Genomic DNA, 25,427 nt, shown 5'->3' on the forward strand with positions numbered 1-25,427 from the left:
GACACAGCGCCGGTGCCGGCGCCCTGGGGTCCGGCGGGACTGGGAAATGGCACCGTGGAGCGCCGCGGGTGCAGGCAGTCGTGGGGGACTGACCCAGTGCGGGAGAGTCTCTGCATACTGGGATTGCCGGCATGTCCACCAGGAAACAACCTACTTGTAATAATACTCCCCGGCTTTCCTTCGGGATAAAAATCCGATTATTATTAACAAGATATGCGTGCACTTCTGTTTGTTTGAAAACACATCACCTTAAACAGAGTCTTCACATAAAAATGCACGCACGGCTTTAAGTTTCTGTGGTCTAAACTAAATCGACAAATCGCATAAAGAGAAAAACCTGCAGATGCGAGGAAAGGTGCTTTCAAATACAAAAAGCAAAGACTAAGTTTGAAAAACGACACACAGGACTGAAAGAGTCCGGAGGGTGGAAACAAACAGCGTTTGAGGTAGTGGCAACTGCTTCTCAAGCTTAACATGTTCAGCCTTGAAAACAAGGGAGCCTGGAAGGGGGGTGAAGAGAAATCTAATTATAGTTTGAAATATCTTAAGGCTATAAAGATCTAGGTACAAACTTGTTTGCTCCAAGGGAAAAAAAAAAAAAGCAGACACAAGCTGCATTCAAAACAAGAAATTCAAATAAACAAAGGGGGATTTTTAACTGCTAGAAATCAACTAGCAGTTAGAATAATAAGAATGTTCTGAACCATTTCTGAGACTTGGCTTGTCCCTACCACCTAACAAGATTGTGACCAGTCCACTTTGCTGAAATTGCTTTCAAGCCAAGATTAAATAAAGCATTTTACAGTCTGAAGCCCATTACACTAGATTTTAAGAAACAAAAATACTCCTACGGTTAGAAGCACTGTACGTAAGCCATCACTTCTAAACACTGAATCCTTTCCTGCTTCTCCAAACTTGCTCTTTATTAGTACTCAGGGTAGAAAGATGGTGGTCTGCATTTTTTAAATTGATGCACTTGGTTACTCTTCATTAACTGTAAAAAAACCCAAACAAACCAACAAACAAATATGCCTCGCATAGTGAGCACTGAATCCCATGCAAGCCTACATTGCACCCTCTGATGCTGAAGCAGTTGTGTAGCACTCAGTCTCGACTTTTTAGTGACAAAAAGAAAAGTCAGTGTTAGGTTGTGTGACTGAAGGCTCCTCCCCACAGACACAAAAGAGCACAGATGAACAGTGTCACGCAGAGGAACTCCTATTACCCGAATGAAAGAAACTCAGCCCTCAGTCTGACTGCTCCCAAGGCTGCCAGAAACACGAGCAGCCCCGGGGGCCGGGGGTGAGACCCAGGCAGGCGAGTCCAGGGGAGAGGCTCTGTCTATCACCCAGCAGACTGAAGGGGTTACTGCCCACTGGGTCACAATGAGGTGCCAGGAACTGTATTTTGGGATTGCAAAAGGCATAGTACAATATATTTGCAGGAAGAACCAAAGGAAAGAAGGGGAAGAGATGAAAGTGGTTTGTGACAGAATAAGCATATAAGACAACACTGAAGAAAAAAGGCATAAAAAAGGCCAGGTGCATGTAAAACAAATGGCTTCTCAGTACAGTTGTCCAGCCATGCCTTGCACCTGATCACTGACATTTGTCCTATCCTGGTGTTAAACTACACTTGTAGCTATTTTCCTGGATGAGGGGAATCCCTACTCCCTGTGCATGACTGTGCATGGAAGCAAACAGCTGAACACTGGAGTTTTAACACAGGTCAAAGGGGCACCAGAAGGCAGAGAGGCCAGAACCCATGCATAGTGCCTGGGCACATTGGCCTGTCTGTGACTGAAGGCAAACACTAAGCTGGAATAGCCAGTCTGGGTCAGATACTGGAAAGACCTGAGATTTGGCAGCTTGAGGGACCAGGACACCTGGGAACCAGTCACTGGTAAGGTGATAAATCCAAAACAGCTACCAGAGAGACCCCGTGCAGGTTTGTGAGGCAACTGGGAGACCAGGGATCAGGTACTGTGCAGAATAAGAGTCTAAAGGCCACTTGATGGAGGGATCCATATTGCATATGTATGTATTTTCCACATGCAGGCTTTCATCCCAGAAGAGAAAGGATAAGGCCATTGATGCTGCTTGTGTTTGCATGAGTGCTGCATTTTCTGTAGGGCTGTATAAAAATGTATAGCAAGTACACGTGTGCCTCTTGAGAATACACCCTCAGCCTTACTGCAAGCTGGACCTGACCAGAGGGAGCTGTAGCCATCTCCTCTATACTGGGCTACCAGATACAGCAACTCCTAATGTAGACCTATTCAAACTGGTATTACTATACCATCTTTCTGCTTACTGCTACTAGACAGACCAAGTTTCCACACTAATACAATCATAGCAAAATACTTCTACGAAGATTTCTTTTGAGCAAGTGCCTGAAGGAATCAGTCTGAATTGCATATTGTTCTGCAGGAGTGTAAAATATAACCCTTGTTTAAAAAAAAAAAAAAAAAAAAAAAAAAAACCACAAGATTTTTTTCATTCTTTTTTCCATCTCTTTTTAAAAATAGTTATGCTCATCAGCCTAAGTTCATATCAGTACTTGGATGAGAAATTACAGAAGGTGAGAAGCCTGCATATTAATGTTACATATAGCCTTCTTTGAGCTACAACGATAGGTGTAGTTCCAAGACAATTACAGAAAAAGAAATGTTGCAGTCCACCCACACCTTTCACCAACACTAGCACTTCTGCAGCACAGTGCACAGCCAGTTCAGGGTGATGATACAGCTACAGACTGGTCAAATTTTATTTTTTTTTTCCCAAGCACAGAGTTAATCACAGTATCACACAATTAATGAGGCTGGAAAAGACCTCTGAGATCATCAAGTCCAGCCTATGACCTAACACCACCACATCAGCTAGACCATGGCACTAAGTTCTACATCCAGCCTTTCCTTAAGCACCTCCAGGGATGGTGACTCCACCACTTCCCTGGGCAGCCCATTTCAATGCCTGATATCCAACCTTAACTCTTCCTGTCACTTGTTGCCTGAAAGAAGAGCCTGACCCCCACCTGACTACAGGCTCCCCTTCAGGTAGTTGTAGACAGTGATAAGGTCCCCCCTGAGTCTCTTCCACACTAAACCCCAGCTTCCTCAACCTCTCCTTATCAGACTTTCACCCTAGTCCCTTCGCTTGAGTTGAATAATAAATCAACGTAAATGTGGGATACTGCCAAACCAGAGATTTCTGCCTGTCCCCAGCCCAGGAACTCACAAAACTTTTAAGTCAGATCAGGGAACTGATTTGTCTGCAAATTAATCAACTTTTCTGAGCTGGGTTAATTTTAGCCACCAGCAATTCTCTGATCCAGCATGCTACAGGACAAATAACTTGCTGAAAATAAATTGCAAATTTTTTTTCAGATGCTACCTGGATCATTTTAGGAAAATGGTTTGTAATGCATCCTACAAAAACTTGTATTGGCATAACTGAGGGGACAAACCACAGGTAGAGGGGAAGAAACAGTCATACATGCACCCATGACTTCACTGCCTTGTACACCTCCTATTGTAATCCTGTGTGCAAGGTGCAGCTCATTTTTCCTTCACATTTGCGATGTGAAATCCACTGAACTACTTGGAATTCTGAAAGGAAAAAGGTATTGAATTCAGCAGGGGTTTTGTATTTACTTGATTCTTTCCTTTTTAAAAAAGCCAAAGAGATGCTTCCCAATTTAAATGCTCAAGTGGATAAAATCTTCCTATTTGGAAGTTCATGAAAATAGGACCTGTAAGAGTATCTCAGAGTGTTTTTCTAATGATGCATAGGGTTAAAACGTGCTAACAGAGGAACAATGAAGTGTCCAGGCAGGATGTTGCCAGGCAGAGTGTGGCCAGGCAGGGCATTGTTAGTCAGGATACCTCTAATTTATTGCAAGGGCAAACGGGAGGTGCTGCTGATAAGCTTAGAGAAAAGCCAGACTCAAGTAGTTCTGGTTTGCTGCATTCAGCATTTCTCACCTAAGTGCAAAATTCAAGGCCCATGGTTATAAGTAAATTGTGAAGAAGACTTGAAGCCTTCCTTCCAACCACCAGGAGACTGTGCATGCAGAGATGGGTGGAATCTTGTAACTTCTAGGAGATTATTTGAATAACCCTGCTTCTTGTATGGAAATGTAATACACATGTATTATTTGTAAGGATAAAAGTGTAACCAAATAACCAAGTGGATGTTCGGAGGAGTGGTCCCTCAGCACTATAATAAAGAATAACTTTGCTTAATAGCCTCAGTCTCTGTGGCTGTTGAGTTATCCTGACTTTGTAGGTTTCACTGGAAAAGAAAATTAGCATGATTATTCAAAAACCAAGCAACAGCTAGCTCCTTGCTAAGGTTGCAGAATTCCAACACTTTGGAAATAAGGCTCAAAACTACAGGCAACAGATAAATTAATGGTTTTGCTGTGGAAAGGTCTAGAATTTATTATACAAATGATGCATTCTGAAGAGCCATCAAAAGATGAATGAATCACAGCTACCACACAGTTAAAGACTACAGTAGTCAAGTGACTATGAATTGCTGAAAAAGCTCAATGGGTGCAAATTTTACAAGTGACAGATATGTGTCATGGCCAGTTACTGCATCATGTGGCCTGTGTAAATTTAGGCACATCATGAGACAGAACACCCTTTGAAGGAGAATGTCTTAAATCAGGGGAGAACCTTGGATGGTAGAAGAGGAAGGATCCTTTGTCACACAGAACTCAGGAGGAATTTCTCCATTACAGACTTAATAAAAAAAAATTAAAAAAAAAAAAAATGGGGGGAGGGAGAAAAATCACTCTAAGGTACATGATTCAAAGACAAAAAAAACATTCAGAGAATTAAAGAATAAACATCTTTTGAAAGATGTCATTTCAATCAGACAGCAGACTTGCATTTTGAAAGGAAAGGCACTGATTTAAGTGATTCAGACTGGCAAAAAATATCAAATCAACTGATCAAGTATTGCTATACTCTGTGAAGGTGTTCTGCCCAAAAAGTGGTAGAGTGGTAGCCTCAGAATAAGTCTGAAGAACAGCCTTTCTTATTTACTAACATGAAAGCAAACTAGCTGGATTTAGCATTTGCAATCACCTAGGAGCCTGAAAATCAAAACAGGAACAATTGCCAGACCTGAATCAAAGCTGAAGTGAAACCCTGACACCCCAGTGCTTACAAGAAACTGTAACAAGATTTGGTAGCCCAGATGGGCTATGTTACACATCACCAAGTATACTGGGGTATACTGGCAGCAGAAACATTTGCTAAGTATTGAGGCAGTTGTTCACTCTTGCAAATGAATTTGGCAGCTGCAGGAGATGTCTTGAGAGTGTCTGAAGATAGCAGCAGTAAGGGCTGCAGAAGTTCCATTAGGTCATCATACAGTCCTCTCTATTGACACAACAGCAAGACAGTGCCAAGTCATTCGATCTGCCCATCTTAAGAGACTGCTGCAGCAAAGGGTGGCTGGGAATGTTTTTGACTCCTAAGGGCTCTCACAGGGGCAGTTGTTTCATGATTAATCTCCAAGATTAAGGGTTGCAGGCTTTCTTCATTATGGAGAGGGTTGAAGATGACAAAGTTTTGGGAACCAAAAGCTGCAAGACGACTTCACCTGAAAGCTACAGTGCTTAAATACAGTCTCTCCACTTTTTATAAAGCAGTTTTAAATAATTTCTCTTTCAAATAGCTCTCTCATTTAACTTGCTCTTTTCTTGTATTCATCAACACTTTAACCAGCAATTTTGCACTTTCTTGTCCTTACTCTCACTGTACTCTGAACCTCTCAGACTACTTCTTTCCCTTCTACTGCACAATTATTTCTAAACCTTTCTACAAGTCTGCCCTGCTCTGGCAGTGGGGAGAACCAGGAGAAGTTTTACATTTTATTTCTGCATGTATTTCTGCCATCACCATCCAGCACATATTAACTTCTAACACCTTAACAGTTCTTGAAACTGCTGCAAGAACAAAGGTGCATGTATGTCATGACAAGCACAGAAACACAGAAATTAAGGATGTAATTATTACCTTTCAACCACTCATTGAAACTTGCCTGAATTACACATGGCCTACTCCAGAGCACCCATCAGCTAAAATTTCAAGCATAAAAAGTACGTACGCTTCTATCCCCTCTGCTGATATAGGACATTCTCTCAACATTTAGCCCACTGACACAGGAAAAATAAGCCATATGCCAAATTTTAAAGAATTTATCTTCATCTCAGTCTGACAATCCCAGGCCCACACATTCAGAACTACCTGTAAGCATCCTTCAAAATAAATTTGGTTTAAAGGTACAAGATTTTAAATTCTAATACTAAATGACTATACAACATCATGCATTAGCTCTTCACTCTACAAGTCATGTCCTTAGAAAAGGAAAAGCTAAAAGCATCGTTCTTACTCTTTACAAGTTCAGGAGTGCATCTAGTTTTTAATACATGTTTGTATTCCTTCTCTGATCTTCTCTTCCAACAAACTTGTTAATGACTGATCAGAAGAAGCTAAGAAATCCAGAAAGATCTGAAGGTCTAATTCCGTCAATCTTTTGCTTAAATTCTTAAATCTTCATTAGGAAGATAGTCTCTAGATCCCATCTTTTTGTGGATATTACAGCATGGGAGACTGTGCTTTTAAATACTAACCTCAGAGTAATTAACCATGCACTATCCCCTGCATTTGATATAGAAGCAGTTTTCTTCTTCTAATTTTGCTCAGCAGATATTTTGAGGCTAGTGAGTTAACTATCTTAGTATATACCTTGTTGATTTTAGTGAAAGTCAGATTGTGACAAAGCTTCTGTTTCAGAGAAAAACTTAGGGCCCAGAGCCAAAACCTGGGACGGAACTCTAGTTATGCTGGCATGGCAACAAAGGGAATTCAAACAATGAGCAAAGCCACAGAAAGATTTGGTGACTGTCTTTGGAGGGATCCAGGCCAAGTCTGTAATAATAGTCATGATAGCTCAAAAAAACCTAATGGCTACATTCTCTCCATCTTCTCTTAAATGTACCTTCATATCTTTTTGACACAGGAGAACTGGGGAAGAAAAAAACCAAACCCACAAATAAATGCCACACCCCAAAATAGAACTTTCCAAAGGGTGGGAGAATAGAAAAACATCTTAGAAATTTAGAATAGCTTTTTTGCCCATCTTCACTCCTTACACGCACACACAGCCTGATAATAAATCTCGATTATCAAGAAAATAAGAAACTGTATGTACAACTTCCCTCAGAATGTAGGAAGAAACTGAATTATGACTGCTAAACCTGAACCTTGAAAATAGTCTCTATACAGAGTAATTCCCAAGTCTCCCATTTTTGAAGTTAGATAATTCCATTTTCTATATATTAGAGACTATTTGCCATGTATGTGCATACAGCTCCCAGAAGCAAATTATAACGGTATTGGGACAGTATGTTGTTCATTTCCCAGCACATCTCTCACCACCCCTTGGAAAGGGGATTCTGCATTCTATCTACAATTTTAAAATTAGATTTTTGTCTCTGCATTAAAAAAAAAAAAAAAAAAAAAAAAGCAAGCATAGTTAAGTTTGGGGGTTTTTTGTTTACAAATTTTAATTTTTTAATTTTAATTTTAATTTAATTTAATTTTTTAATTTTTTTTAAACTTAGCAAGTTACAGAAAAACGCTAAAATTATTATCTTTACATGCAACACAGCTTTCTGCAACAGTGGATGTATCACTACTCAAGTGTAAAGAACACAGCAGTTTGTCTTTTTTTTGTAAAAAATGATAGTTCTACTCAATAGGCAAATTACTACTGCAAAACCTTCACTTTAGTATCTCAAACTTTTTGGAAAATGTTGAATATCATACACCTAATATAAGTCTTTTTATTTTCTGGCCATTTAACACCCTTCTGAATTCTGGTTTTCTTCCCCTCTCCTTCATTATCTCCATTAGTTCAAACAGACATATCAGAGACACATAACTAGGGCAAATGAAATGTATGTTTCACTGTCAGTTCACTGCTCTTTTCTCAAATGTGTGAATATCCTGGTTATATCACCTATCATTACATGAAGCCTAATTATTCACATGACAGCAAGATATGATCATATCAGATTATAAATTATGTTGTACTAACTGTGAAAATATCACACCAGAATTATTCAAGTCTGGATTAGTTTTACAGGAGCCTATAATACTGCATTGCAGATGGCCACCCAGTTCAGCAAAGCAGTTTTGCAGTCCCTGAATGTTATACAGTATGTGACCTTTGGTGGTGCAAAGTTCCTTCTTCCCATCTTATTCTTGGTTCCTATCTACCACGACCTATTTTACCACTCAGCAGGTAGGGAGCCCAAATTCAAGATGAATAACACTGCTTAGGGATGTGAATTTCTTCAACAGGCTCATCTATCACCTAAGCACACTATATTCTTTTGCTTGCTTTCAATCTATGGCAACTAATTCCACGTTACCTATTGCTACAATCCAATAAGGGTTTCTCCACTGACAGACTTTAAAGTAGTTGGGAATTCACAGCTGCTGTATTTGGTGCTTCTGTATAGAGAAACAGAAGCCCCTGAGGACAGTGTACTGTTCAGTGTGTGGTTCTGGTCACTATGACAGAGAAGGTAATGAATCTATACAGGAAGAGGAAGGCAAAAAAACAAAGCCAACTTTCAAAACCACTAAAGAGTCATGAGAACAAGCAAGGTCAGAATAAAGAAATTCTCATCTATTTGTTTGGTTTTGGTTTTCTGTTGTTTGGTTTGGTTGCTCTTTTAAAAAAAGTCTTGAAGAGCTTTGACCACTTCAAGATTCCAGTAGCAAAGTTAGTTTGCTAAAATGCTGTTCTCTGCTTTGCTGCTGTACCATCTCCACACATAACTGTCAACAGTACACGACCACAGCCAAAAGGAAACCTGAGTGTGCAGGATCAGCTGGAGAAATGCTAGGGAAGGTCTTAATGCCAGCAGCAGAGTAGAACACCTCACATCCCAAGGAAGAGCACCATGGAAAAGGTGTGATGCTCAGGAGATGCCAGAGAGTCCCAAAGCTGCAGACCAGAAAACACAAGCCACCTAGGACTCAATAATCACAGAAGGCTCAGTGAGAATTCTACTTGCAACACACTGAGTGCTGTGCAGTGGAGTACTGGTGGGTACCAATGTGTATGTATAGCTATTGTGGTTGATTTATAAATGTGCAGTTCTGGAACCAGTGTCAGATCAAGATATGGACAATTTCTCTGCCAGTACATTTACATCAATCTAGTTTTCTTAACTGGTCCCATCTCCTGAAATTAACTGATCACAGAGGTACAGAGGACACCTAAACAGTAAAAAAAAACTACCCTGAATTTAGAAACAACTTGTCTAGTCACTATTATAGTGTTCTGTCTAAAGCACTGCAGGGAGAAGGGGGCCATTTTAAATCATAAAGAGCTAGCAAAGTAATTTCATACTATTTTGAATATGAAATTATAATTAAAATTTACAAACTTGTAAAATCCAACTAGCAAACAATGCAGTGATATAGTTATTTGCACTCAGGGATCCAGTAAGGTGGACTTAGTAATTATGAAGAGCTACAGATGTTTACTCAGTATCTTCTATGCAAAGACTTAACTGCTTTACCAGCTGTTCAGAAAAAAACATTTGAGGGGTCCACTGAGGTTCAGCTATACATGCAGCACCACCACTAAAATAGACAGATGACAAAAATACTCCTGACTGCAATCTTCTCCAATTTAGTCTGTGAAGTGTAGTAATACAAGTGAATGCAATAATAAGTTTCATTATGAGATCTCAAGTCTCAGCATTTTTAGGTGTGTTGTATAGAAACAAAAAGTAGGCAGATAGACTTCAATTGGACAATATTACAAATCCTGAAAAATAACTATTTTGAATCCTCAGACTAAAAGCAATAGGCAGTTGATTGGTAATGTCATAACTGAATGAAAAGTGGATTTCCTCTTGTAATACTCAAATTAATTGGTTAAGAGTGATTTTATTAATACCTACCACCACTTGATATTTGGACTAACCTGTAACAATGTTACAAAAAACTGAAGGAGACAGAAAACATTCCTATTCTGAAAATAAAACTGATTTATATTACCAGAGTCTAAACCTAACAGACCAATGTACTGAGGAAACATTAACATTCCACATAAGATATGAGAAAATACATTCTAAAATACATGCAAATGATAAATACATTTAATATCATAGGCATGAAAAACATTCAGAAACCTGCCAAGACATACAAGGAGAACACATTAACCGTGTTATGAAATACACTTACAATCTGTCTTCATTGTTAGCTCAAAGGTAGCATTTGAGTATGACTTCTGACAAAATTAATCTTAGAGCATGCATTAACAGATGTTAAGGATGACAAAGTACTCCTTAACCAAAAACAAAACAGGAGCTGAGATGCAACAGAATAAATCTCCAGATCCAGCTTTTTTGTTCATCTACATCAGGCTGAAACAATGAAACCTCAGTCCAATCAGAATGTTGTATTTTAAGTATACAGGTGAAAGAGCAATTCATTTCCACACATCATATAGTAAGCTCCAAGGAAAAAACATTTTCTTAGATTAAAAATACCAGCAAGTTGCAAATGCAAATAATAAACAAATTCATTATATATTCTTCATATAAATAAAAATACTAAATATTATTTTTAATAAAAATTAAAAATGTTAAGTTGAAGATGCAATATAGGCAAAAAACTCAGTTTTGGCCAAGATGGCTTAATAGCAACACAGAGGAAACACTAAGTAAGTGTAGTTCAGAGATCTGCCTGTCCATTTTTTCTTCAATTTCAAATTATTTGTTTTGTTTTTTTTTTTAATTCTTGCTTATAGGCCCTCAGAACATAACAATGACAAGTAGAAACCAAGCACTTTTAGGACCTGCAATACTGTCCTTCCAAACATGTTTATGATTTTGTTTTCAATTAGTGTTAGATAGTTTAGAAATGTTGAAGTAACTAATTTTTAAAGAGCATGCAGACTTATCTGATATAATTCCCTGGAGGCATATGAGAAAAAGCATTAATGATAATGTCAAATAAATTACCTCCCCTACACATATCCATTGCCAGTGTCAACAAGTACTACATTCTGAATACAAAACAAAGGTACCAAAGAGATTGCCATGTTCTTTGCCTCTTAAAAACAAGGAAACACTGACTCAAAAAGCAATAAGGTTCATTTTCCTAAAAAGGTAAGTATTTTTGGAAATACATAATTTTCCAGTATTCTCAACTCATAATAATGATTATTTAACTCCTTGTTGAACAGCATGCTCAGTATCTTACAGTTCAAACTGTCTTAAAATTACAACACTTAGGTAAGTTTCACTCAACAACAGATGCTACAATCTTACTAAAACATCGTTAGAAGTATCTGGTCTCATAGAACGTCAAAGTCCCTTAAGCTTTACTTTTGTCAGTGAAATTTCAGGCACATGCTTATTTTGAAAAGAAGCCTAGAAAAACAAGTATTTTTTAAGAAAGATATGCTATAACTTTAAGGCTGATGCTATCTTATCAAATCCTATATTGTATACTCCAGGAAATTAACACAATGTGTCAGATAAGTTTCTTAGAAAGAATGTTCAGCATTTTCAGGGCTGGGTTTCAGAAAGATTAGCTCTATGAAGAGTACAGTTGTCCAATGGCTCACAGGTGTTTCATAAGAATCTGGGGTATTTATTTACACGTTCCACTGCTGCACTGGAAACCCAAACACAGCAGCTTTGAGCATGAAATAAAGCTAACATGGTTTATCATCTGCATTTAATGATATGCAAACAATAAACCAAAATAATCCATACATGCAGACTTATTCAATCTTAGAATTATTTTCATGCCCCTTTAACAGAGGTCTTTGGCTGCAGAGAGTGGCAGTCAGATATAATTTCATTACAATATTAATAATAATAAAAAACCCAAACTCACTCTGGCTTACACAACTTGTTTCCATTAGTTCTGAATTTCATACCAAACACTGCTTTAACAAAATAGTTTCACTTCACACTGCAAGGTAAATTATGATTTACACAGTCTATGTAATTGCTACATTAACTGTAATGAATTGCAGACAAAAATGATGTAAAGGGCAGAAGTTGTCGTGGAAAATCTAAATCATTAAGAATTACAGAATGGTTTGGGTGGAAAGGGACCTTAAAGACCATCTAGTTCCAATCCCCCTGCAAGGGGGGACACACCTTCCACTATATCAGGTTGCTCAAGGCCCCATCCAACCTGTCCTTGAATGCTTCCAGGGAGGGGACATCCACAAGTTCCCTGGATAACCTGTGCCAGTGTCTCACCACACAGGAAAGAATTCCTATGTCTAATCTAAATCTCCCCTCTTCAAGTTTTAAACCACTGCCCCTTGTCCTCTCACTACAAACCTGTGCAAAAAGCCCTACCCCAGCTTTCTTGTAGGCCCCCTTAAGATATTGTAAAGCCACTATAAGGTCACCTCAGAGCCTCCTGTTCTCTAGGCTGAACAACCCTAACTTCCTCAGCCTATCTTCCAGAAGAAATTACTCTAAGACCACATCCAGCTGTCACCATGTCCCCCCTCAATTAAAATATATTTACCAATATCTGCATCACCCTGTCCACTAAAGCATGTCCTGAAGTGCCTTATCTACATGTTTTTCAAATACTTCTAGGAACGATGATATCTTTTCTACTTTACAACATTTTATGTAGGGTAGGCTGCTGACTTCATAGATTATTTTGTAAGGAAATCCACTACTTAGCTTTCAAGTACACTGCTAGATCAAACTAGCAAACAAATTTTTGGGTATATATTAGGACCACTCAAACAAATTGTTCCCTACACAATGAAAATTTTCTGTAAGCATGACCTTCAGAAGAACTGCAAATTACAGCATGCAGCAGATAAACACAAAAGCCGTAAGATCAGAAGGACTTAAGATAGAGGAGGCTGATTTTTCCTCGATGAGCTCTGCCAAACAGATCGCATATACTCTGGTTTACAAAATATGATAATGGCAATATCTTCTCAGGGCTGTCACAGGGACTGATCAGTCCTCATTTTCTAGGGGTGAAAGCCAACAAGAGCCAATGGGGAGGGCTCTCAATAGCACCTTATAGAATGACATGGGGAGGTTGCTGCCTACTGAGGTCTGAAACTCACAAGATGCTCAAAAGCATCTGGAGATTGCACAAGGCTTATAATGAGACTTTTTAAGGAAAAAAAAAAGTAGGACAAGCAAAAGGGTCAGATGAAGGTGGTCCAGGGAAAAATAAGTACACGATAGTAAAAGGGAAAAAGCAGCCCCACCTTTGAACAGGTAACTGGTCAGTATGTGTGTCCAGCAACACACTGTGCTCTATTGCCACAATCTGTCCCATCTTCTTACTACACTATGTTTCTAAATATTTTCCTGTGTGAAGGGACTCCATTCTGCATGCATAAGTGTGTATGGAAGTGAACCTGCCAGTAGCTGTAGCACACAAAGGTCCCAGGTAACTGATGTGCCATCAAGCAGAGAGGCTAAAACCCGTGCATACTGCCTGGGTACATATGCCAGTGTGTGACCACTAGAAAACACCAAGCTGGATTAGCTGGCAAGTAGGATAAGATACTTAGGAGCCAAGTAGTGGAATAGTCATGAGACTAGCCCAAGTACTGGACAGACCAGTGGGTCTGAGAGTTGGCTACTGGAGTGACCAGGAAGTCCAAGTTGGACTCTCCGACCTGGAGAGATCAGGACATCTGGGTGTTGATTACTGGCAAGCCAAGCTACCAGGGAGATGTGTTTGTATGTATGCATCTCTTCTTGTGCACCAGGGAGACAAGTGGATACAGGAGCCCACCAGTAAGTAGACCAAGTATGTAAGGCCAGTTACTGGAGGGAGCTATAGTGCGTTTCTACCTGTGGGAGCACAGGTCTGGGTACCAGCAAAGGGACTGGGAGCTGTGGGCCTCTGTGGTTCATATGCCCATGTGTCTGCAGCTGAGTTGTTCAACAAATCAAGGAGTCAGCTACAGAACAGACAGAGTGTGTAAGATCAGTTACTGGAGGGATCTAGGGGCAGATAATGCCTAACAAACCTGATTGCTTTCTATGACAAAGTAACCCACTCCACTGATGCAGGGCTAGTGGGACATTATCTTGGACTTTTCCAAGGCTTTTGATACAGTACTCCACAGCCTCTTCCGAGAGAGACTGACTCAGCACGGTCTGGCAAAGTGGCCTGTGCAGTGGGTTGGAAACTGGCTGACAGACTGTACCCAGAGGGTAACAGCAAACAGTTCATCTTCCAGCTGGCAACAGGTCACAAGTGGAGTCCCTCAAGGATCAATATTAGGCCCAATGCTGTTCATAAGAGGGCTGTTGGGCCCAAACATGTTCATAAGAGACCTAGCTGTTGGGATCAAGAACACCCTGATGAAGTTCACTGATGACATCAAGACAAGCAGACAGGTTGACACCCCAGAAGGGAGAGCCACCTTCCAGGATTACTTGGACAGAAGAAGTGGGCTGACAGGATCTTTATGAAATTCAATGTAGAGAAGTGCAAGGTCTTGCACCTGGGAACACATAAGCCAGGAGTGCAGTTCAGACTGGGACCCACTTGGCTAGAGAACACCCTTGTGAAAAGGGACCTGAAGGTCTTGGTGGACAACAGGCTCAACATGAGCAAACAGTGTGCTGCTGCTGCAGCAAAGAAAGCCAACAGGACACTGAGCTGCATCAACAGGGCATCACCAGCAGATTCAAAGTCATCATACTGCTCTACTCAGCACTTGTCAGGCCACCCCTGGAGTGTTGCATCCAGTTTTGGTCCCTGCTGTACAAAAGAGGATGCGGACAGGCTGGAGAGGATCCAGAGAAGAGCCATGAGGACAATCAGAGGACAAGAGCACCTGCCATACAAGGAGAGGCTGAGAAGACTGGGTTTGTTCAGCCTTGAGAAGAGAAGGCTTAGGGGAGACCTAATTATGATGTTCCAGTACTTAAAATGCAGCTCCAAAGAAGATGGAGACTCCGTATTTACAAGGAGTCACATGGACAAGGGGCACAAGTTGCTCCTAGGGAGATTCCATTTGAATGAGAGGAAAATTTTTCGCTATGAGGACAATCAGACATTGGAATGGTCTCCCAGGGGAAGTGGTGCATTCCCCCACTTTGGGAAGTTTTAAGTCTCAGCTTGACAGTGTGCTGAGACATATCATATAAACAATAATATTAGAAGGGTTGGACTAGGTGATCCTTGAGATCCCTTCCAACCTGACATTATATGATTCTATGATATATATATATATCATGTGTGTACTTACACATATATGTAGGTACATTCATTTATTTTCCACAAACAGGCTTTGACCCTGGCCAGAGATAGAAACAGGAACATTGGCACTGCTTGCATTTGCCTGAGTGTGATCTGCTCTCTGTATTTACCCATCTTATCATCCATGTGTATGTGTATGTATGTATCATACACATGTGCCCTGTGTGCTCAGCCTCACTACTGGCTGGACCTTGTGGCATGGACCCACAGCAGCTTTGCTTCAGTCAGGCTTCCAAATTTAGCAGCTCTTATCACAAACAAAATTGCACACAACTTTGTTAAAAACTTCTGAGTTATAATGCCAATCATTATGGAATCAAGGTGATAAGCAGTCATTAAATGCTCTTTTAAAACTCCACTCATTACACAAAGTATTATCAATTAAATGAACCCTGAAACAAAGAGAAAGATTATTATCAATGTAATTAATGATGAAGAAACAACAGCGAATTAACTGTAACACAGATGTTGAACTGTCTGAGCAGAGGAATGATTCCATAGAATCATAGAATGGCTAAGACTGGGAGAAACCTTGAAGATCACTTATTCCAAACCCCCTGCATGGGCAGGGACACCTCCCACCAGACCAGGTTGCCCAAGGCCCCATCCAACCTGGCCTTGAACACTTCCAGGGAGGGGGCAGCCACAACTTCCTTGGACAACCTGTTCCAGTGTCTCACCACCCTCACAGGAAAGAATTTCTTCCTAATGTCTAATGTAAGTCTCCCCTCTTTCAGATTTAAACCATTTCTCCTTTTCCTCTCTCTACACACCCATGTAAAAATCCCTACCCCAGCTTTCTTGTAGGCCCCCTTCAGATACTGGAAGGCTTCTCTAAGTTTACCTTGGAGCCTCCTTTTCTGCAGCCTGAACAACCCCAACTTCTTTAGCCTGTCTTCACAGGGGAGGTGCTCCAGCCCTCTGTGCATCTTATGGGCTCTACTCTGGATATGTTCCAGGAACTCTACATCCTTCTTATGCTGGGGACTCCAGAACTGGACTTCCATCCCACAGTGTTTGTAACCCAGTTCAAGTGCAATGCTGTCAAGAGGCACTCGCTTCCTGAAGTCAGGTGTTCAGCTTTGTTCACACAACACAGAATGTGCCTATGGTCAGGGCACACAGAGAGTGGGAAATGAAGACACTCAACTCCTCAGCAAAGTGCATTTGCTAGAGTTCAGACACCAGTACCTTTGCAGTGCTTACTATCTAGCTTTTAGAAGTTCATTACCACGGTTAACAATTAATAAGCACACACACAAGTAACAGAGCCAGTTCTGCTCTGATGCTACACTGGAGTTCAAAACCCATGCTTGAACCTTGACTGCCTCTTGAAGACACTGAAAAAAAAAAAACAGCTTAGAACTTGCACTGAAAAAAAGAAACCCTCATGAATTCAGAATAACACAAAGCCAGTCCAAACAGTAAGCACTCTCTGCATGACACCAACAAGGTCTCCAAATTACAACACTTCTCTGCTATTTAGGGCATCCCAACACTCATTTTGATATTATTTTGGATTAAAGTGAGTTGGCTGCAATAGAAGACACATCATAAGAGCAGCACTTCCAACTGGCTTCTAAAACATACTTTTTTTTTTTCATTTTCTGTTTGAAAAAAATCATTTAACATTTGTTTCTCTCACTCTGTATCCAGTAGAACACCAAAGAATACCATTGCATGAGCCTTACATTAGTATTTCATAAAAGCTTAGTAAGTTAGCCTATAATTTCTAAGTTTTTTAATTCTCTTACATGGGAGTAAATAATAAAGAGCATCTTACCAGCTTTTGGTGTACTTAGTGTTTTCATTTCCAGCTTCCTACACTTATTAAGGTTGAAGCATGGTTTTGTGGACTTTACTTTTCCAGCTGACTCCACAGATGGTGTAAAATTTGCATGTTGATTCTGGCCATGTATTTTAGAATGCAATGAAGCACCTTCCTCTTTCTCATCTATCTGCAAAAGAAAAACAAGTTCATGATAGTGTTTCCTTCATGCAGCTGAAGAGAAATAAAGAGCGAGAAAAAGGGATCTTAATAGGTACTAATTCTCATAATCAAACTATATAAATACATACATCCCCACACACGTATATGCATGCCAGTCTTCACAACAAGAAGTGCAGGGACAGAACACCAAATACCTGTTGCACAAATAGTTTACAAATTGAACACAAGTATCTGTAGATAAAATCAATGAAAACTGTGATGCTTTCTTTTGGTAGATATTAAAAGACTTCATAGAAAGTTACATTCATCTTTGGTTTTTTTAAGTGCTTTTGCCAAAGCATTTCACTCATATGAATCCAACAAAGCCAAGATGCAATCCATACCTCAGCTACACTGAGATTTGTATTTGCATTCAATAACGATTACTTTTATTTATTTGAAAACCACTTTTTTGCATCCACTTCACAGAGTGAAAGAAATTCACCTGAGAAGCAAAATCAAATGTAGTAAGAACAAAGGTAACAAATTCTACTCTGAACTCTGCTGATTATCTAAGCAGAAATAGTTTGTGGTGAGCTCACATGCTATGTTTCAGTAACACTGTAAAAACATATATTTTTTAGTACACTGGTCAGTTTACCTCCTTTAATTTCATTTCTTTGTCCATCTCATTTGTTTCATTCTTGAGACAAACTGTGGTACTTTTTCCTGGTGGTATAAACCTTGTTTTTTTGGCCACGTTTCCTAGCACTTGACTTGGAGCTGCTGATCGCCGCATGTTTAGCTGTACTGCCCTGGAGAGTGGAGAGGAAGGAAGGAAGCAGATAAAGACAACTGTAGAATAGGCTTTAAATATAAAAATATATCCCTAAATAACAATATAAGCACTATTAAAAAGGCATTAAAAAATTCAAATAACAATCCACAAGCATAATACAATTTAAGAAATATTAATATTGTCGCAGTGGATTGTCTAAGTACCAAAAAAAATCAAGTACTGCAGTGACATCTTCGTTTTCATTTGAAAAACCAATAATGCAGTTCTCAGTAGCCTGCAATGCTCTGGAGATACACAGCAAAGGGATGCTTAGCAAACACCATCTTATGAAATGAAAGACAATTTGAAACAGAACTGACTGTTCTAAAAAATTAAAACGATTTTGAAAAGCCCATTATAAGTGCATAATGAATGCTGAGGGTATGCTTCATACCCAAGAGTAGTATTTTGCATTAAATATTGAATTACATCTTGTGTATATTTAATAGTCATTTATATTAGTCATTCAGATTATAAGATTAGAATTTAGCTGAAAATTATCTCCACATCACAGTGGAGATTATCACCCCATGTTATGTCCACTTAAACAGTGGAAGGAACATATTGCAGGTTTTACCTCAAAATACAAGACCATTATTCCTCAACACAGCCTCAGGATGAAACCAATCATACACCAATGTTAATATGACAAAACATAGTTGCAACTACTACAATAACAAATTATAATCTTAATACTTCAAAGTAGTTGAAACAAGCAAGAAAATTCCAATAGCATAATCCAGCAGGTGGAATGATGAAAACAATCATGGTACAGCAATTTACAGAACGTACTTTCACAGAATAACAGAACTGTCCCAGTTGGAAAAGACCTCTTAACATCAATGAGTCCAACCATCAACCCAGAATAAACCATGCCCACTAGAGAGTGTCCTGAAGTGCCACCTCTACAGGGTTTTTTAATACCTCCAGGGATGGTGATTCCACCACTTCCCTGGACAGCCCTTCCCAGTGCCTGACTACACTTTCAGTAAAGAAATTTCTCCTAATGTCAAGTCTAAACATCCCCTGGTGCAGCTTTAGGACACTTCTTCTAGTCCTATCACTATACACTTGGGAAGAGAGGCCAACCCCCACCTTACTACAACCTCATTTCAGGTAGTTGTAGAGAGCAATAATGTCTCCCCTCAGCCTCCTCCAAACTAAGCATTCCCAATTCTCTCAGCCTCTCTTCATAGGACTTGCTCTCTAGATCCTTCACCAGCGTGTGTGCTCTCCTCTGGACTTGCTCCAGCAACTGAATGTCCTTCTTGTAGTGAGGCACCCAGAAGTGAACACAGTACCTGAGGTGCCCACTTCACCAGTGCTGGATATGGGGGCACAACCACTTCCCTGTTCCTGCTGGCCACACTATTTCTGATTTTGGTTTACTTCTCCATTCATATGTGGACTGTTTATTTTGATTGACAACCTCCCCCCAACTATTAGGTAAAAGCAAACAATAGCATGGATTGCATACACAAACCTCTTTAGCATCTGGGAAGCACCTTTGCATCCCGTTGCAACAGCCAACCTGTTTCAGAACTTTTTTGACACTACTCTGCACTCCAGTGGCTTACTACGGGACAACAACCTTTCCTTCCAAGATTTGCACAGAAGTAGTAACAAACCACTATCAAAATACTTTGCAAACACGGAGACACTGATGTGAATACCACTGTCTCCTTCATAGCTGAACAATTAGCATACATATGATGCTGTTACTAGGCAGAAACCTTAATGGCAAAATGACCTGAACAGTTGTCACTTCCATCGTGGCTGTTATTAAAAATGCAAAGAAAAGGGGCTCTGGATGGATCAACAGCAGTTCATGTAAGTTATGTCTACCTGACAACAATTTTAGCATTTGAACTCTAGTTAACCCCATGCAATGAGGGAGTAGTTTGTTTACTGCAATACTAATAACTACAACGCAAACAACTGAGGGTCACTGTGAAAGCTGCAGAGATGTCAGCACTGATCAAAGATGATCAGAGTATGAGTGACAGCACTGACCACAGCTACCTTCAGGTGCTGGGTGAATTTAAATGAGTTTACCAGTTCCAGAATGCATGGGTGACACGTGTGTAGATAACCCAGGTCACTCCACGGCTCTACATAAGGACTACACATAGCAAAGCTGAACTGCTACAAAACTCTGCCCACTTTAGTCTAGAGCTTGTCACATCTCCCATGGAACACAGGAGTTACGCAATGCAGAAATTCCATGTAGTTGTGATTAAAGTGTTTTGATTTCTAAATCTATTTGAACTTTGCACTGTTATTTTGTCTTAAACCACCAGAACAGACTCATTAGCAGATCTGAAATTAGTAAGATATGTAAAGATACAACCCTTGATAACTCAGGAACTACACTTCTGTTAAATTTAAGAGCATGTAAGAATTTTACCAACATTATCTACTTGCAACTACAAAAGACATTTGGGGTTTGTGGTTTTTAAAATGTAATGCTGCTTCCAGCAATACATCTATCTTCAAAACATACACATTTATGAAATAAAATAAAAACATGAAGCAATAATAAAATATTTATATCTTGCATCTCTACAATAGCAAAAAAAAGGCCGTTAACAATGTGCAACAAATGCTAGATCTTTTATATGTGATCACAGTATATGTGGCAAGGAAAAATAAGAGATCTACATTACACCTAAATCAACTGACAAGCAAACATGCCCTTTCCTCCAGGAAAGCCACCAGTATGTCGAATCACCCTCTACTTGCAATACCCTTAGGTATGGTTGCAGGGCAACATCTGGAGGTAATGAGAAAAGCACTGCTCCTGCCTTTTATTAGCAACCTAGCTTAAGCAAATTAAGTGCACCATGAAACCAAAGCCTAAAACATCTCATGAATGCACCTGGGTTTGTAAGCACTGAATCCCATAGTGGTTTTCTCCCCAAAGGCATCTTAACAGCTGCATCAGAATTAAATACATGCACAAAGAATATTTCAAAGTCCTATACATTCAAATCCGTACAGTAGGCATGGAGTCCTGTTAAATCACAGCATCACAGAATGTTTAGGTTGGAAGAGACCTCCAAGATCAGCCAGTCCAACCTTTGGCCATCACCATAAACTAACTACTAAACCATGTCCTTAAGGCCTTTTAAATGCCTCCAGGGATGGTGGCACTGTCCTGGGCAGGCCATTCCAATGCCTGACAACCCTTTCAGTGAAAAAGCATTTCATAACATCCAGCCTAAACCTCCCCTGGTGCAGCTTCCATCCATTCACTCTGGTCCTATCACAGCTCACTAAGGAGCAGAGGCTGTTCCCCTCCTTGCTCCAACCTCCCCTGAGGGAGTTGAAGAGAGACATAAGGTCACCTCTCAGCCTCCTCTTCTCCAGACTGAACACCCCCAGCTCCCTCAGCCACTCCTCACAGGACTTGTGCTCCAGGCCCTTCATGAGCTTTGTTGCCCTTCCCTGGACACTCTGGCATTTCTCTGTCCCTCTTAAAGTGAGGTGCCCAGAACTGAACACTGTACTCAAGATGTGGCCTCACCAGAGCTGAGTACAGAGGGACCATCACCTCCCTTTTCCTGCTGGCCACAGTGTTCCCAATGCAAGCCAGGATGCCACTGGCCTTTTTGGCCACCTGCACACACTGCCGACTGTCAACCAATACCCCCAGGTCCCTCTCCAAGGGAAAATCAGTTACATCACTCATCTTGGCACAAACCTACCAGGCTTGCTCTCTTGAGCATTTCTTTAAGAGACTTCCCTTGCTAAAATGTCGAGGTTTTTGCAGACAATTACAAAAATGCGGCACAGGATTAACTTTTACTCAGAACAAATTAAACTGTAGGCAGCCACTGCATCCCTTTAAATAGCAATACGGGGGGAAAGTCAGTTCAAATGAGTAGTAACGGTAAAGAATTTGGGAGTAGCTTCAAAAACCAATGCGATGAGAATTGCTATTTATCAGAATCGCAACTCCCCAGCCCAGCCCGCCCCAGCCGCCCGGTAACAGCCGCCGAGGGGCTGCGTCCCTCCCTGCGGACAAGCGCTGGGGTGAGGCGAGGCCAGCGGCCTTTCCGCCCGCTTACCGGCCACCGGCAGCACCTCAACCCTCCCAGCCCCACCTTAGTGCCCCGGCCACACCTCGGTTTCCCGGGCCCTACCTGTGCGGCCGCTGGGACACTCACTCAATGGTCCCGCTGCTGCTGGGGCACTCACTCCCCCACTCAACGGTCCCGCCGCCGGATCCCGTCAGCCCGCGGGAGGGGACACGCAGGCGCCATGCGCAGCACCCCCCTTTCCCTCCCGCCCTCACCCCCCTTCTCCCGCGTAACCTCAACTGCGCCTGCGCGGAAACCCCTACCTCCCTCCCCAACCCCCCCTCTCCCCTCCCGGGGGTCGGGGGAGAAGGGGAGGTCGGTGCTGGGGGCCGTTGAAAGCAGCGCATGCGGGGAGCCCTGTGCCACACTCAGCATGGCGAAGAGGCCCTGCCCCCGCCCCCCCCTCTGCCGCGCAGCCGCCAAGCAAAACCGGCCGTCAAGCAAAACTTCCCGCCAAAGTAACCGCCATTTCCCGACAGCGGGTGGCGGCGGCGGCGGCGGCGGTGAACGGGGTGAGTGCGGGGCTGCGGGCGCCGTGAGGGCCACGGGCGGAGTCAGGGTCCGGGGTCAGCGGGAGGCTGTGCGGAGGCAGGCCGGGGAGCGGATGGCGTTTGTGCAGGGACTTCAGCGTTTGCCGGGGGAGCTTTGCCGCTGAGAGGCCTGGCGGTGGCACCGGCAGCCCCCGGGCCCGGCCGGTGGAGTCTTTGCCATCCTGGTGAGAAGAGGTATGGGTGGTGGGGGTGTGTGCGTCGGTAGGTGCGGTGGCTTGGCGTTACCTTGCTGCTCCAGGTGTTTGCAGGCCAGTTTTGTTCTCTGTGAGTAACATCCTTGATTACACCTGAAGAGCCGAGCCAGGCATGACCCAGGGGCCTCCCTGCCACCTGTGTGAAGTCTCCCCTTCCTCTCAGGAGCCGCTGAGGAGAGCTCATCTAACCTCGGTCTTGCTTCTGTGCACCGGAGTCCACCCCTTCTGACCTGAAGAGTTTCTTTGTGAGCCCCATGTCTTGTATCACTCCATTTTGAGTCGGTTTTGCAGCGAGGCAACAAGTGGAAGCGTTATGTAAAAATCAGCTGTGTTAAAGAAGCTCTGTTTTTTGGGGTAGTTCTGATTCAAATTTAGAAAATAACGGGTTAAAACATAGAAAACCGGGAGTAGAGACAGTCTGTGTCACAGATAAGAGGAACTAACTTTGTCTAGGTAAGCATTAAGCCCGACTTGTATTGTCCGCAAGGATCACTCCTGGCACGGTCCATAACTGTTAATATTTTATATTTTGTTTGTGAGGCAATATTAGCCACTGTGCATGCACGTCCTACAAAAGTAACCAGGCTTGTGGTTTCAACGAAATACAACGGTTTATTTCAGGGGAAAAATAGCATCACGTTTGAAAGGAGTCTTAGGAAGGAGTTAATAGCAGGAGAAAAACAGGGAAAACAGGTTTTTGAGCAGATTGATCCCCCAGTGAAAGGGCTATTACGAAAGAAAGAGAACGATTGACGTTTCTCTTTCCTCCGGCTGCCGATGTCTGTGTCTCTTGTCCCTGATGCTCTGCTGCTCCCTTGGTGCCGCTTCCCGTTTGTCTTCCGTCTGCTTCTCATTTTTTCCCCTTTTTCCTCTGAGTTTTATCTAGTAAGAAGTTCCTTCTTTTCATCAATTATTGCCAGAGGTTGCGAATTGGTAAACGCGGGTCTTCACTTTGTATTCAGGTTTCCTTGAATTCTTGTATTTGCTGCCAATTTGCATTACCAGCCTGGCGGCTTATCAGGAGCCGTTCTGATTAGCATTTTATCTTTTTAGTCCTGACAAAGGAGGGGGGTCTGCTGGTGAGATCAGTTTGTCTTTAGACAGAGCAAACTATGCCGGCACCGACTCATGCTGGCTTGGATGTCATTTTGCTGATTAAAGAGGCAATTTTTTATTTTCAACGTATACACATTACAACTCCCAGAAAAAGAACCAGCGAAAGCAGTTTTGCTGTCTGGAGCCCTGCCAACTCAGCAAAGGTGAAAAGGGCACCCTGAGGAAGACTCGGAGCCTTCCTCCAAAAGACCCCTGCCCGCGACCACCAGGGGACGGTGGGCATGCGGAGATGAGTGGAAACTTATGTTAATGGATGATTTGAATAACCTCACTTCTTGTATGCATATGCACGTTTCTGTAAGCATATGTATAGCTCTGTGTGATAAATAGCTGCCTGCATTTAGCTGCGGTGTGCAGGTTAGGAGGAGAGATCCCCCTGGCACCCGGCGCTGCAGCCAGCATCCCGCTTTACCACCTTCCCTGGGTGGGGAAGTTTGTTTCCACATGTCAGTTCCCATGGAGACGTATGCCTTAAATTAATTTCATATCTCATACTAGTTATTACAGAACCTTTTGTTAGTTAAGTTAGTGTTTCACATCAGTGTAAAGCTGGTATTTTGCTATCCATTCATTCTTACCATCTTCTAGACCCTTTTTTTTAATATGAATGTTGATGAAACTCCACAATGTTCCATCCGCAGGGAGCTGAGCTGGGGGAGTAGCTCTACAGCAGCCTTAGTCACAAACACTGCTGTGCTTTTTCTTTTCTTTCTTCACTGGCTGAAGCTGTTCATGCCATTTCTTACCTCACTTTCACAGCCACTGGAGCTTTTGCTAAGACATCTAAAAGAAGATCTAGCATAGGAAATCAGTGATGAAATTGTATAGTTTGTTGTCTGAGCCAGTTCAAGAAAGGGACTTAAAGAGAAGGAAGTAGAGTGAGACTAGGAGGACATTAATTCCTGGATAGGTGGGCTTGGGCTACTGTAGGACAACTGTCAAAGTTTTGGTTGTTTGGGTTTTTTCCTCCAGTTTAGTCTTAAAATAGGTCATTGTGATGCATTAAGTTACTGTAGAAACAACTTGTGCTGTCACAGCTTAAAGGGTAGACTGCTTCTTTGGTTTTTAATGTTGGCTTACAGTAACTGGCACCCTCAAACATTGCTTCTGTTTACAGTACACTGCATCTTTATGTATCTTCACTGTATCTTCAGCAGAAGCTGAAGTGATAACTGCGTTTTAATGTCACCACAACCCTGGGCCCCTCATAGGTGTTGTTCTTCCCGAAACTTTTGGAAATGCTCTTAATGACACTCATCTGTAGTTCTGTTGTGAGTCATTCCAGCCCTTCAAACAGTGATGCTTTGTTTTGTGACATGGAAAAGAAACAGATTTTAAAAATCAGAAACTATGATAAACTAAAAAAGTGCAAGTTACTAATCTGATCA

The 25,427-nt window shown here is 41.6% G+C and overlaps 2 protein-coding genes across 5 annotated transcripts in view; one reads left to right on the forward strand and one right to left on the reverse strand.

The window, feature by feature from the left end:
• The window catches only part of RAD54B (RAD54 homolog B), a 66,080-nt gene extending 43,706 nt beyond the window's left edge, over positions 1-22,374 (reverse strand). The window contains exons 1-3 of one of the 2 annotated variants that reach the window (XM_071737956.1): positions 22,242-22,374; positions 17,920-18,073; positions 17,112-17,286 (exon numbers count right to left, since the gene is read on the reverse strand). In XM_071737956.1, the coding sequence (XP_071594057.1) occupies positions 17,112-17,286; positions 17,920-18,057 (313 nt within the window). In that variant the 5' untranslated portion in view covers positions 18,058-18,073; positions 22,242-22,374. The remainder of the gene's footprint in view (positions 1-17,111; positions 17,287-17,919; positions 18,074-22,241) is intronic. The other variant, XM_071737955.1, reaches the window with a different exon arrangement.
• A 360-nt stretch (positions 22,375-22,734) lies between these two features.
• The window catches only part of LOC139793379 (RING finger protein 151-like), a 22,840-nt gene continuing 20,147 nt past the window's right edge, over positions 22,735-25,427 (forward strand). The window contains exon 1 of one of the 3 annotated variants that reach the window (XM_071737964.1): positions 22,735-22,893. The gene's annotated coding sequence lies outside the window, so the exon portion shown is untranslated. The remainder of the gene's footprint in view (positions 22,894-25,427) is intronic. The other 2 variants (XM_071737965.1, XM_071737966.1) reach the window with 2 other exon arrangements.

Source organism: Heliangelus exortis, chromosome 2 (assembly GCF_036169615.1).
Source record: "Heliangelus exortis chromosome 2, bHelExo1.hap1, whole genome shotgun sequence".
NCBI classification, from domain to species: Eukaryota; Metazoa; Chordata; class Aves; order Apodiformes; family Trochilidae; genus Heliangelus; species Heliangelus exortis.